The following is a 14915-nucleotide window of genomic DNA, read 5'->3' as shown; positions in this document are numbered from 1 at the left end:
GCAGAAAAACAACCAAATTGCTGAATATAGGAATAGCTGACTTCTTACATCAGACACAATTCTACCATGCAGAGAGTGGGCAAGAGACTTGTTTTTTTGTTGGCACCCCAACATGTTGAGACTCATGGCATCTAAGTGGAATATGTTTTTTATTGTATTCATTTTTGTAATGAGAAAAGACAGTCTGTATTGGTCAGACAAACATAATACATGTTTACGGTACTTACAATTTGAGGACAATACTAAATTCCTTATTCATTTGACATTTTAGTCATTTAGCAGACGCTCTTATTCAGGGCAACTTACAGTAGTGAATGCATACATTTTCGTACTTATTCCAACCTAGGACTACATGTCAGTATCATGAGCATCACCACTGTAACCATGAACACTTGCAAGTGGACACAGAATACGTGATCAATTTGCGCCATCTGGTGAACATCCTTTATAAAACTGTCACACAATCGGAAGACTACATCTCCCATGATCCCACTTCGTATGTATTTGGTCACGATAGTGTAATAGATGAGGTAGCTACAAACATGGCCGCGTTTAGTGCAGCACGGTGCCTCTTTAGGAGCTATTCTCTTGTCAAAAATGTCGATCAAAACACAGGAATACTTATCAGATGTAGCAGAAGGATGTTGTGCAGTGCACCGTCTGACAGCAGTAAGTCGTTTATTTACAATGTTGTGGCGACACTGAGAAACTGGAGCTCTACCACTGACCTTGTAGCATGTGCAGCTATTATTACCTACTGCTAGCTGCCTATGCGAAAACTTTGCTAGCGTTTACTTTTTAGTATTTGAATCACTTGAATGGTACTGGTAGCTAGCTGTTATCCTAGGAGCTTTTTACACACATGTTGACAAGAACGTACATCTATGCTGCGTTCAAAACTGGGAACTCTGAAATCTCTGAATTCAGCGCGTTCAAGATAACTGCCTACTCGGAAAAGTTCAGACTTAAAATCGTTAACGGTCATCCAACTAGGAATTCCAAGACGAACACGGTCATTTCTAGAGACTCGACTTTCCGACCTGAAGATAACTGACGTCATGCTTTGACCTCTGTTAAAAAAAGGGATTTTCCACTAGTCTTGAAAGTATCATTAGCATTTTATTTAGCACAAACTACTGGTGGTTTCAAGACTGTGACATTTTTTTTGGGGGGGGACGATGTAATGTCAAGTCATGACTTCAGTGATCTTCAGAGCGGGAAGTCGGAGCTCATCACTGCACTCTATACTCTTCTCTAAACTGGTCATCACTGTATAGCCGTCGCAAGACCCACTGGTTGATGCTTATTTATAAAACCCTCTTAGGGGAGGGAGGCCCTATCTGAGATATCTACTGTTGCCCTCCTCCACATCCAACACCCGTTCTGCCAGTCACATTCTGTTAAAGGTTCCCAAAGCACACACATCCCTGGGTCACTCCTCTTTTCAGTTCACTGCAGCTAGTGACTGGGACGAGCTGCAACAAACACTCAAACTGGACAGTTTTATCTCAATCTCTTCAAAAACTCAATCATGGACACTTACTGACAAGTGTGGCTGCTTTGCGTGATGTACTGCTGTCTCTACCTTTTGTGCTGTTGTCTGCTCCATAATGTACGTACAATGTTTTGTGCTGTTCAAAGTTGTTTTGAACGTGACAGCAATCAGACTCGTTGCATCAGAGACATTGTATCTGGCTACCATGGCCTGAACAGGCTAACTTTTCGAGGTAGGAATATTTCAAAAAATATGATCAATGGCTCTTTCGAGAGAAGACAACCTCCCGCGTTACATCGGCCAGTATTGAAATATGACTTGATAGACGTTTTCGCCATCTAAAAGTCGTATTTCTATTATAGTGAACAAAAATATAAACCCAACATGCAACAATTTCAAAGATTTTACTGGGTTATAGTTCGTATGAGGAAAACAGTCAATGTGAATTTATTTATTAGGCCCTAACCTATTGATTTCACATGACTCGGGAATACAGATATGCATCTCGTTGGTCAGATACCTTTAAAAATTGTACTCAGGAACTCGGAATGGTATTTTTGTGCATTCAAATTGCCATTGATAAAATGCAATTGTGTTCATTGTTTGTAGCGTATGCCTGCCTATACCATAACCCCATCATCACCTTGGGACACTGTTCACAACGTTGACATCAGCAAACCACTCGCCTGCATGATGCCATAGCCGTGGTCTGCGGTGGTGAGGCTGGTTGGATGTACTGCCAAATTCTCAAAAATTGTTTGAGGTGGCTTATGGTAGAGAAATTAACATTACATCCTCTGGTAACAGCTCTGGTGGACTTTCCTGCAGTCAGCATGCCAATTGCACGCTCCCTCAACTTGAGCCATCTGTGACATTGTGTTTTGTGACATAATTGCACATTTTAATGGCCTTTTATTGTCCCCAGCACAAGGTACACCTGTGTAATGATCATGCCATTTAATCAGCTTCTTGATATGCCACACCTGTGAGGTGGATGGATTATCTCGGCCAATGAGAAAGGCTCGCTAACTTTTTTTTATGGAACATTTCTGGGATCTTTTATTTTAGCTCATGAAACATGGGACCAACACTTTACATGTTGCATTTTATATTTTTATATTTTTGTTCAGTGTAACTTCCAGTGTAGTGAGAGCGGATTTATCACAATGCTACGTCATAATGGCTGAATTTCTGCCTGCTTGAACGGCAATAACTCAGACAAACATGAAATGACCCAGGGAATCGAAAGGAAATTGTCAAAAACAATATAACATTCAAAATGGGTGAATCTTTCCTTTTAAGCTCAAATCAAATTTTATTGGTCACATACATATTTAGCAGATGTTATTACGGGTGTACTGAAATGCTTGTGTTCCTAGCACCAACAGTGCAGTAGTATCTAACAATTCACAACAATACACACATCTAAAAGAGAGAAAAAAAAAGAAAAAAAAAAAATATATATATATATATATATATATATATTAGGACAAGCAATGTCAGAGTGGCATTGACTAGAACAGTATGTAAACATTACTAAAGGGACCAGTGATTCTATGTACATAGGGCAGCAGCCTCTAAGGTGCATAATTGAGTAACCGGATGGCAGGCACTAAGTTCAAGGTAGATTACTGGGTGGAGGCTGGCTATTGATGGCTATTTAAGTCTGATGGCCTTGAGATTGAGACTGAAAAACAGCTTCTGTCACAGCTTTGATGCACCTGTACTGACCTCGCCTTCTGGATGATAGCGTGGTGAACAGACTGTGGCTCGGGTGGTTGTCCTTGATTTGTTTAGGGACTGGCTTCAATATAGATACTTTTGTAACTCACCCAAAAAGGTAGGGACACACTTTTTTTCCCCCAAATCATAATTCCACTTTGCCAGAATTACCTTGAGCAAGACTTGAAAGACACCTATCTCCGTAGCTATTTCATCCCTAGGTAAAATATAATGGTATATTTATGACTTATATTCCTGCTCACTCTCGTCAAGTTTGATTTCTGATCTTTAAGTACAGAGTCCGTCTTAAGATTCTTTGGAGAACATGGAACAATCATTCTAGTAGTTGAAGATTAAGTGCAATTATGAAAAATATCTAGAAGGCTTGTATTCAGAAGGTTTGTACGTAATCTTTGGTTTGTTCTTGGCGCCATTCTTCCTGTTTTGCGTCATCAGTGAGGTCACTTCCTGTGTCAATATGCGCAGTGTGACTAGCTCTGATGCAGGCCGTACCTGCAGATCCGAGACCAGAGCTAGCTTCATCCATCTCTGAAGTCATTAATTTGTTTCTAGGTTCTCCAGATGCCCATGTGAAGCCCCAGTTTCTGGATTCAGAGGTGCAGGACATCCTAACCAGAATCACAGGCTTGAACCTGGAGAAGGTGTTCAGACCCATCAAACAGGAGCTGAAGCCCCCCAAGTACAAACTCATGACAGACGCACAGCTGGAAGAGGTACACACACACAGTAGGGCAGATAGTTTGTATGTCATGCAGATTAGAGAATGGCTCTACAACATCTACTGCAACATTCTGAACATTTCAGTTGGCAGATTACATCTCTGTATAGCTGGTGTCATTCTTGTTAATGCGTCACACTGTGTGTTTGTGTTGTAGGCGACCCAGAGTGCCAGGGAGCAGGCCCAGAGGCTGCTGAAGATGCCTCCAGTGCTGCCGGAGAGGAAGCCCATCAACGATGTCCTGTCTGAGGACAAGATCCTGGAGGGCATGGACACAGCCAAATACGTCTTCACTGACATCACCTTCAACATACCACACAGGGTAGGAGAGAGAGGAAGAGAGTGTGTTTGTGTCCACCAACGTCATTCAACATGCACGACAAGCAAAGTGTGCGTAATGGCTTGTGTCCAACATAAATGTTGGTTATCATTTACAATGCCTCAAACAATTAGTGCTCTTTAGTCTTCGCACTGTCTAGTTTTGTTCTCTCTTCAATGGTTGTTTCCAGGAGCGGTTCATAGTGATCCGGGAACCCACTGGGACTCTGAGGAAGGCATCGTGGGAGGAGAGGGATAGGATCCTGCAGGTCTACTTTCCTAAAGAGGGCCGCAGGCTCACAGCACCCCCTGTCTTCAAGGAGGAGAACCTGAAGATGGTGTTTGGCCAGGATCGTCATGAGGATATGTTGGATCTGTGCCAGGTCCAGTTTGAACCTGACTCCTCAGAATACATCAGGGTAAAATACCACTTCCTTCACACTCCTCAACAGGCTGTCCAGATGTATGGTTCAGTTATTACCCATTATCAGTTAGTAAATCTCTCTCCCTATTGGCTGTGCTCTGTTGTCCAGGTGCATGCAGCCACCTATGAGGATCTAGAGAAGATGGGGAAGTATGATCTGCTGCGCTCCACCAGACACTTTGGAGGCCTGGTCTGGTACCTGGTCAATGCCAGGAGGGTGGACGGACTCATGATAGACATGCTGCAGAAAGACCTGTGAGTATCTTGTGTTAGAGCAGGGGTTGCCAACCTTTTTTTGGTTACTGTACCACCTACTTTTTTTCCCTTCTCATTTTCAAACAGACCATTTATATTTTCCAACGGAGTGAGTTTTTTTTCCACCGGAGTAGCCTCATTTCACTGCCAAAAATAGTGTTCAGAGAAATAACACACAATGTCAAATACAGGTAGCCTAGTCAAATAATGAACACCCAGTCACATTAACCATTACTCTCTCCTGGGAATTCCACTAACGGTCTGTATGTTGCAAAACGTTGCTGCTGCTCATTCCGTTTGCTCGAAAATTGATAAATGGTTAAAAAAAGTAAGGCCCACGTCCATAGAGACACATACCAGCTCTACTGGTAATACTGCTACTACCAGCAGTATTACACCTTCACCTGTCGACGACACAAGTTGATCTGCTTCCACGAGTACATCCAATGCTAGCATCAGTAATTCTACATTTGTTGTTAGCCCAGCTAGCATGGACACTGACAGTTGTGAATTTGATGCAGCCAAAGAGCTACTGCCCCCTTACCCAGGAAAGCACCGAACAACAGACGGGGACGTTGGACCATCGAAGAGGCAAAAATATGATGAGAACTACATTGATTTGTGGTAAAATTATTTGGGGAGTAGTGCCTTTCCTCAGCCACAGTGTGTTATATGTGCAAAAATCTCACAACTCGATGAAACCTTCACTCTTGTGCAGACATTTATAAACAAAACTTGGCAATTTGGAAAATAAGCTAAGGGAGTTTTTTGAGTGAGAATTAAGGTCACTTTCGTTTAGTAAGACGTATAAAAGCAACAGATACCATTAATAAGAAGAGGCTAGAAATGTCTTATATGGTGAGCTACTGAGTGGCCAGGACAGGCAAGCCACATACTATTGTGGAGGACTTCATTCTTCCTGCTGCCGCGGGTATGGCTGGGACAATGCTGGGGAAAAGGGGAAAAGGCCAAAAAAAACTATACAGACAATGACTTCATCAAACAACACTGTTTCACAACGTATCAGTGGCATGGCAGGAGATGTTTTGAAACAGTTACTGCTTCACATATAAGCCAGTGAATTCTATGTGTTACAGCTGGATGAGTCAACAGACCAGCTCCTGGTATACAGTTGAAGCCGGAAGTTTACATACACCTTAGCCAAATACATTCAAACTCAGATATTCACAATTCCTGACATTTAATCCAAGTAAAAATCCCCTGTTTTAGGTCAGTTAGGATCACCACTTTATTTTAGGCATGTGAAATGTCAGAATAATAGTGATTTATTTCAGCTTTTATTTCTTTCATCACATTCCCAGTGGGTCAGAAGTTTACATACACTCAATTAGTATTTGGTAGCATTGCCTTTAAATTGTTTAACTTGGGTCAAATGTTTTGGGTAGCCTTCCACAAGCTTCCCACCATTAGTTGGGTGAATTTTGGCCCATTCCTCCTGACAGAGCTGGTGTAACTGAGTCAGGTTTGTAGGCCTCCTTGCTCGCACATTCTTTTTCAGTTCTGCCCACAAATTTTCTATAGGATTGTGGTCAGGGCTTTGTGATGGTCACTCCAATACCTTGACTTTGTTGTCCTTAAGCCATTTTGCCACAACTTTGGAAGTATGCTTGGGGTCATTGTCCATTTGGAAGACCCATTTGCGACCAAGCTTTAACTTCCTGACTGATGTCTTGAAATGTTGCTTCGATATATCCACATCATTTTCCTCCTCATGATGTCATCTATTTTGTGAAGTGCACCAGTCCCTCCTGCAGCAAAGCACCCCCACTACATGATGCTGCCTCCCCCGTGCTTCACGGTTGGGATGGTGTTCTTCGGCTTGCAAGCATCCCCCCTTTTCCTGCAAACATAACGATGGTCACTATGGCCAAACAGTTTTATTTTTGTTTGATCAGACCAGAGGACATTTCTCCAAAAAATACAATCTTTGTCCCCATGTGCAGTTGCAAACTGTAGTCTGGCTTTTTATGGCGGTTTTGGAGCAGTGGCTTCTTCCTTGCTGAGCTGCCTTTTCAGGTTATGTCGATATAGGACTTGTTTTACTGTGGATATAGATACTTTTGTACCTGTTTCCTCCAGCATCTTCACAAGGTCCTTTGCTGTTGTTCTGGGATTGATTTGCACTTTTTGCGCCAAAGTAAGTTCATCTCTAGGAAACAGAATGCGTCTCCTTCCTGAGCGGTATGACGGCTGCGTGGTCCCATGGTGTTCATACTTGCATACTATTGTTTGTACAGATGAACGTGGTACCTTCAGGTGTTTGGAAATTGCTTCCAAGGATGAACCAGACTTGTGGAGGTCTAAAATTGTTCTTTTGATTTTCCCATGATGTTAAGCAAAGAGGCACTGAGTTTGAAGGTGGGCCTTGAAATACATCCACAGGTACACCTCCAATTGACTCAAATGATGTCAATTAGCCTATCAGAAGCTTCTAAAGCCATGACATCATTTTCTGGAATTTTCCAAGCTGTTTAAATGCACAGTCAACTTAGTGTATGTAAACTTCTGACCCACTGGAATTGTGATACAGTGAAATAATCTGTCTGTAAACAATTGTTGGAAAAATGACTTGTGTCATGCACAAAGTAGATGTCTAACCGACTTGCCAGAACTATAGTTTGTTAAAAAGACATTTGTGAAGTGGTTGAAAAATGAGTTTTAATGACTCCAACCTAAGTGTATGTAAACTTCCGACTTCAACTGTATGTCTGTTACATTTATACGTGGTCAATTAAGGAAGACATCCTCTTCTGGAAACCAGGACAACAGGAGAGGATATTTAAAGTACTGGACATCAAATGGACTTTGGTGGTCAAGATGTGTTGGTATCTGTACTGATGGCGTAAAAGCCATGACAGGGAGACATAGTGGAGTGATAACACTCATGGAAGCAGTTGCTCCCGACGCCACCTAGGTACACTGCAGCATCCACCGAGTGGCTCTTGGTGCCAAGAGAATGCCTGACAGTTTGAAAGATGTTTTGGACAGTACAGTGAAAATGGTTAACTTTGTTAAAGCAAGGTCCCTGAACTGACATATTTTATGTACTATGCAATGATATGGGCAGTGACCATGTAACACTTATCAAGGGGCAAAGTATTGACACATTTTCTTTAAATTGAAAGAGTAGCTTAGTTTTCTTTACTGACCATAATTTTCACTTGTCTGACTGCTTTCACATGATGACAAGTTTCTCACACGACTGGCCTATCTGGGTGATGTTTTTTCTCGCCTGAATGATCTGAATCTAGGATTACAGGGACTCTGCAACTATATTCAATGTTCGGGACAAAATTGAGGCTACGATTAAGAAGTTGGAGCTCTTTTCTGTCTGCATTAACACAGACAACAAACAGGTCTTTCCCTCATTGTATGATTTTTTTGTGTGCAAATGAACTCAAGCTTACGGACAATGTCAAATGTGATATAGCAAAGCGCCTGAGTTCGGTGCGCAATTACACAGGTACTTTCCCGAAACGGATGACACAAACAACTGGATTCGTTATCCGTTTCATGCCCTGCCTCCAGTCCACTTACTGATATCTAAACAAGAGGGCCTCATCAAAATTGCAAAAAGCAGTTCTGTAAAATTTGAATTTAATCAGAAGCCACTGTCAGATTTCTGGATTGGGCTGTGCTCAGAGTATAAACTGACACTCATTCTTATGTTTAATAAATGTGTTGTGTAGTGTGTGTGTGTGGCAGGCTTACAATTATGGCAAAAAACAACATTTGAGAGTGCGCTGACTCTGGTGCTAGAGGGGGTACACAGCTGGAGGTTGAATGTTTGAAGGGGTACGGGACTATAAAAAGTTTGGGAACCACTGACCTACTGAATTTAGCTCTGCCCGGAGTACCCCTGAAGTACCCCCTGATGTGAATTTGACCAGTTAGCCTATGGTATCATGAATCTTCCCAAGTACCCCCTGTGGATAGGCCAAGTAACCCCAGGGGTCCTAGTACCTCCTGTGGATAGGCCAAGTAACCCCAGGGGTCCTAGTACCTCCTGTGGATAGGCCAAGTAACCCCAGGGGTCCTAGTACCGCCTGTGGATAGGCCAAGTAACCCCAGGGGTCCTAGTACCCCCTGTGGATAGGCCAAGTAACCCCAGGGGTCCTAGTACCCCCTGTGGATAGGCCAAGTAACCCCAGGGGTCCTAGTACCTCCTGTGGATAGGCCAAGTAACCCCAGGGGTCCTAGTACCCCATTTGGATAGGCCAAGTAACCCCAGGGGTCCTAGTACCCCCTGTGGATAGGCCAAGTAACCCCAGGGGTCCTAGTACATCCTGGTTTTTCTCCAACTTTAATAAAACTATGACACCCCATGCCATCTGTTTGACTCCAAATGCCATATGTTATAAAAGTGTTTTGTAGGCATTGTGACTAGGGCTGTTGCAGTGACTGTATTACCACCACACCGGCCGTCATGAAGGCAGTCAAATGAAGGCTTCTCCAAGCTCTGATGCTGCTGATGGTCATTAGTAACCTACCAAACTTTCTAACTGCCTGGTACTCAGCACTCTATTGGCCTTCTAATCACTCTGACATCAATGCAAATGTATTCAAAAATCTAATCAAACACTTCATGAGAGCCCATGAGCTAATGTTGCTCATCATTTCTATAGGCTGTGTAATTGTGGGAGAAAACAGAGTGATGGCCGCTAGTAAAAAGAGGATCCCATCAGCTTTCTATAGGCTAGGTCTACTATATTTATTTCTCAACATTTCTAATATTAAGCACATTGCTTATATTTACAGCAGGGATATAGCCTACCTGGCTGGCTTGAAAATAAACCACGGGGATGTCTCACACACACACACATAGATATAACATTTAGTGTATATATATATTATTTAGTATATGTAAAGACAAGATCAAATCAAGAATAGTCTGATGGGTGACTTATCCTATCACTGAATTATATATTATCACTTGTGAATGATGCCCAGCATAAGAAACAATGCCTTTTGCGACTTGTTAAAATCATAGTCGCACACCCCACGTAGCCTAGCCCATAGGCCTATATGTTTTAATAAGGTTTGTATCACAACTAAAGTGGCCAAATAACTTAATCAGCTTTACAAGCGGGTGTAGAGCCTAACATGGAACCCAAACCGGCTGCACGTGTGCGCCATCGTGCATTAATGCATTTTGCCCCCCCCCCCCACACCATACGCGATCACGACACGCAGGTTAAAATATCAAAACAAACTCTGAACCAATTCTATTAATTTGGGGACAGGTCGTAAAGCATTAAACATTTATGGCAATTTAGCTAATTAGCTTGCAATTCTTAGGTAATTTGTCCTATTTAGCTAGCTCGCTTGCAATTCTTTAGGTAATTTGTCCTATTTAGCTAGCTAGCTTGCAATTCTTAGGTAATTTGTCCTATTGAGCTAGCTTTCTGTTGCTAGCTAATTTGTCCTGGGATATAAACATTGTTGTTATTTTACCTGAAATGCACAAGGTCCTCTATTCCGCCAATTAATCCACACGTAAAACAGTCAACCGAATCGTTTCTAGTCATCTCTCCTTTTTCCAGGCTTTTTCTTCTCTTGACTTCATATTGCGATTGGCAACTTTCACAATTTAGGTGCATTACTGCCACTGACCTTGTTCGTCTTTCAGTCACCCAAGTGGGTATAACCAATTAGGACATGGCACGTGGATACCTGCTTCTATAAACCAATGAGGAGATGGGAGAGGCAGGACTTGCAGCACGATCTCGCAAATAGAACTGACTTCTATTTTTTTTAGCCCTTGGCAACGCAGACGCTCGAGCAGTGTGGGTGCAATAATTGAATAATATAGATTTCTAATTTTATTTTGCACACGCGAGCGGTGTAGTCAGCCTGTTAGGCCTACTCGTCTTATTGGCTGACAAAGTAAATGTGTCCAGTTCTTCCAATATCTTCAATATGCACCTTGGTATTGGATAAGGACGCACAGTTGCGTCTCCAATGTGTCTGGCTTTACTTGTAGCCTGTGGGAAAGACCTGGTCACATGACGGACAGCCATGTGAGTGAGACGCGCTTCGGGTTGTGCAGCACACTCAGAGTAGGGCACAATGCAGCATTCAGGGCCGCAAAAGGCTTGGATTTTTTTAGGGTGTGTTACAGCCACAAAGGGGATGCCGTCGTGATATTCTAGTCACTAGCAAGTGCTTGTAAAATTGTGAATGAGTCTATTGGAGTGCGTACAGCCTGCACAAAAAACGAAGCAGAGCTCATGCCTTTCAAGCAACTTTTTTTCAAATTACCATTAGTCTCATCATGCAGCCTTAAAATGTATTAAAAATCAAAACGTATTGCCCAACATTTGTAGAATTAAAGTTACATTAATAAGTCTAAATTAAGCATATACAGTGGGGCAAAAAAGTATTTAGTCAGCCACCAATTGTGGAAGTTCTCCCACTTAAAAAGATGAGAGGCCTGTAATTTTCATCATAGGTACACTTCAACTATGACAGACAAAATGAGAAAAAAAATCCAGAAAATCACATTGTAGGATACATTTTTTTGCAAATTATGGTGGAAAATAAGTATTTGGTCAATAACAAAAGTTTATCTCAATACTTTTATATACCCTTTGTTGGCAATGACAGAGGTCAAACGTTTTCTGTAAGTCTTCACAAGGTTTTCACACACTCGCTGGTATTTTGGCCCATTCCTCCATGCAGATCTCCTCTAGAGCAGTGATCTTTTGGGGCTGTTGCTGGGCAACACAGACTTTCAACTTCCTCCAAAGATTTGTTTCTTCTTCTGGATCATCCAAATGCTCTCTAGCAAACTTCAGACGGGCCTGGACATGTACTGGCTTAAGCAGGGGGACACGTCTGGCACTGCAGAATTTGAGTCCCTGGCGGTGTAGTGTGTTACTGATGGTAGGCTTTGTTACTTTGGTCCCAGCTCTCTGCAGGTCATTCACTAGGTCCCCCCGTGTGGTTCTGGGATTTTTGCTCACCGTTCTTGTGATCATTTTGACCCCACGGGGTGAGATCTTGCGTGGAGCCCCAGATGGAGGGAGATTATCAGTGGTCTTGTATGTCTTCCATTTCCTAATAATTGCTCCCACAATTGATTTCATCAAACCAAGCTGCTTACCTATTGCAGATTCAGTCTTCCCAGCCTGGTGCAGGTCTACAATTTAGTTTCTGGTGTCCTTTGACAACTCTTTGGTCTTGGCCATAGTGGAGTTTGGAGTGTGAGTGTTTGAGGTTGTGGACAGGTGTCTTTTATACTGATAACAAGTTCAAACAGGTGCCATTAATACAGGTAACGAGTGGACAGAGGAGCCTCTTAAAGAAGAAGTTACAGGTCTGTGAGAGCCAGAAATCTTGCTTGTTTGTAGGTGACCAAATACTTATTTTCCACCATAATTTGCAAATAAATTCATTAAAAATCCTACAATGTGATATTCTGGATTTTTTTCCCTCGTTTTGTCTGTCATAGTTGAAGTGTACCTATGATGAAAATTAAAGGCCTCTCTCATCTTTTTAAGTGGGAGAACTTGCACAATTGGTGGTTGACTAAATACTTTTTTGCCCCACTGTAGGAGTACCTATTTTTGTTATCTGCTCGACACAGAATAGCCGCATGTGGGCATTCCCTCAACGTTTGGAGAAAATATTTATACTTTATTCAGCTTTGTTCAATTGTATTCTTCATACTTCAAAATAATGCCACGTAATAATAAGCAAATCTTGTCTGCAAAATGAACTAGTGTAGCCCACAGCCATATGACATAGTCAGAACAGGGCCTAACATAAGGACAAGGAGTGTGCTATTCTGTTCTTCTGAAATACACTACATGTTCTTCATATCATGTTTCTTTAGACCTGTCTAAAATACATCATGTATTTATTGTGAAGGTGTATGCTATATTACAAGGATTTATTCATCTATTTAAAATGGCTTGTAGGCTATGTGTGGAAGCCAGGAGATGCTACATGTGTCTGTTAATTAACGGTCAACCGACTGACTAAATTTTGTGCCCACCTCAGCCCTAAATGTGACAAGTAATGATTTAACACCATAGCTGTCATTGTTAGCCCAGAGTTGCCACTCTAACAGTGGCTGTATTGTTCTCTTTGTTCTAGGTTGCAGGATGCAGTGAGTCTGGTAGGTCTGTTCAACAAGGTCCATCCACACAGTGAGACAGCCCAGGAGGCCTCTAGCCAACAGGCCTACGGACTGGACCTGCTCAAGGTGAGGCCCAATCAGCAGACACTAGTGCATCTCAGAACCTGGTTGATGAACCAGTCAACGTATTGGTAGCCATGTTACCCAGTAAACCCTTTGTTTAACCTCTGTGTCTGTTCCCCACCAGATCTACGCTAAGTGGGAGTCCCAGAGGGCAGGATACGTAGAGCTGGCCCTGCAGGCCTATGAGCAGACCTCCGCAGAGAGCACCGTCTGACGGTCATGCATCACCACACCAACCACAGGACAGCTGTGTCACATCACAGCAGAGCTTAGTATGACTGCCCCATACACCTTACACCTACAGAGCTGTGACATTATCCCCAATGGCCTGCCTATCCATGATCAAAACTTTCATCAACTGGACAATTTCGGTGAGCAAAGAGAATAACTTAGTCCTTGAACTATGGAGCTCATATGAACCACTTGCAAGCCAAGTGTCCATTGGAAATAAATGGCATCAAAATGTGCACATAACTGGGGTCCTTCAAGTTTCAGTCTTTTATCATTTGGTGGAAGGGCACACGATGCAGTGCAGATATTCACTTCTGCATTTCAACCTTGTCATTTGTCCATAACCTTAATCATACTGTATCACATTGGAACTGAGTAAGCTGTTTAATTATCATGATGTATTTACATTCAAAATAAAAATGTCTTTATTTACAGTCTCTGAATTATTCCTATGGCCTGATTCAGACAAACACTTGTCATATTGAGTTGATAACATTTCATTCCCTTTTCCAGACCAGTCATACAGAAGGCACTTGGATTCACATCTATAACAATGAAGTAGGTTCCCTATAAAAACAGCAGAGACCTAAGGCACTAGACCATGGCAGAGCAGCATGCGTGCCCAGACAAGTAGAGGTATACTGAACACAAGCTCAACACCTGTGGAGAGGACCTAACCTAACTAATGAAAGATAGACCCTGGAAGCCTGGTTATCTAGGGGTAAGACGTACTATAGAGAAATACTCTATTCCCAGCTTCCTATGTGATTGGATAAGGTAAACATTTCAACCCAATGACCCCCTCTGGTTCACACTACATTTCATTCTATACTGTGGGTCAATGTGAGAGTGGACGATGAGGTACTGCACAAAGGATTTCAAAATCGGGGTGTATTTATTAGTTGAGTTCTGTTGCTAAATGTTTTGCAAAGGAAAGAGTTTACTCTAGGAAGCAAACAAAACGAAATGGGGAAGGGACCTACTTGAATTTGTCCAACAAACTTGTTATCCATTGCAAAAACATTTAGCAACAGACCAAATGTTATGCAATGAAATCTGACTAATGAATACACCCCGGAGTCGCTTTCAGCATTTAACCAGAAATTGTGTGGACACAGTAAATTTGTACCTGTTCAAAAATATATATATTTTTCCCGTTGCAAAACATTTCCTGCGTTTGTTCCTAATGAATGGGACCCTGTCCATCCATTCTCACCCAAAGCGTTCTACAAACCCCCTTGCATTGTGTTTCACAGTTTAAAGACAGAAAGACCAACTCCACCCGACTTTCACCAGTTTCACTGTAAAGGTCAAAACCCCACCTCCCGCCCACACGCCCTTTCACTAGGAGTATGAACAACACTACGTGTTCTTTGGTCACTTTAAGGACATTCCTCCACTTTCAGTCTAAGAAGTCGACGTCCAGGTCAACGTCTGTGGTGTTGACGTCCAGGTCAAAGATGTCCAGGTCCAGATCGTCAAGACCCTGGAGGGAAAAGCAATG

General features: G+C 42.3%; 1 protein-coding gene across 1 annotated transcript; it reads left to right on the top strand.

The window, feature by feature from the left end:
• The first annotated feature begins 504 nt into the window (after nt 1–504).
• mrps22 (mitochondrial ribosomal protein S22) lies at nt 505–13848 on the top strand. Its single transcript, XM_024445531.1, has 7 exons — nt 505–669; nt 3791–3951; nt 4114–4278; nt 4466–4693; nt 4808–4953; nt 13075–13183; nt 13305–13848. Exons 1-7 carry the CDS (start codon nt 543–545, stop codon nt 13392–13394), a joined length of 1026 nt encoding a protein of 341 aa, XP_024301299.1. The 5' UTR covers nt 505–542; the 3' UTR covers nt 13395–13848.
• Nucleotides 13849–14915: the final 1067 nt, after the last annotated feature.

This window comes from Oncorhynchus tshawytscha, linkage group LG14 (genome assembly GCF_018296145.1).
Source record: "Oncorhynchus tshawytscha isolate Ot180627B linkage group LG14, Otsh_v2.0, whole genome shotgun sequence".
Taxonomy (NCBI): Eukaryota; Metazoa; Chordata; class Actinopteri; order Salmoniformes; family Salmonidae; genus Oncorhynchus; species Oncorhynchus tshawytscha.
Note: the sequence above shows the minus strand (reverse complement) of the source record. Positions and strands in the feature narration are given on the sequence as shown.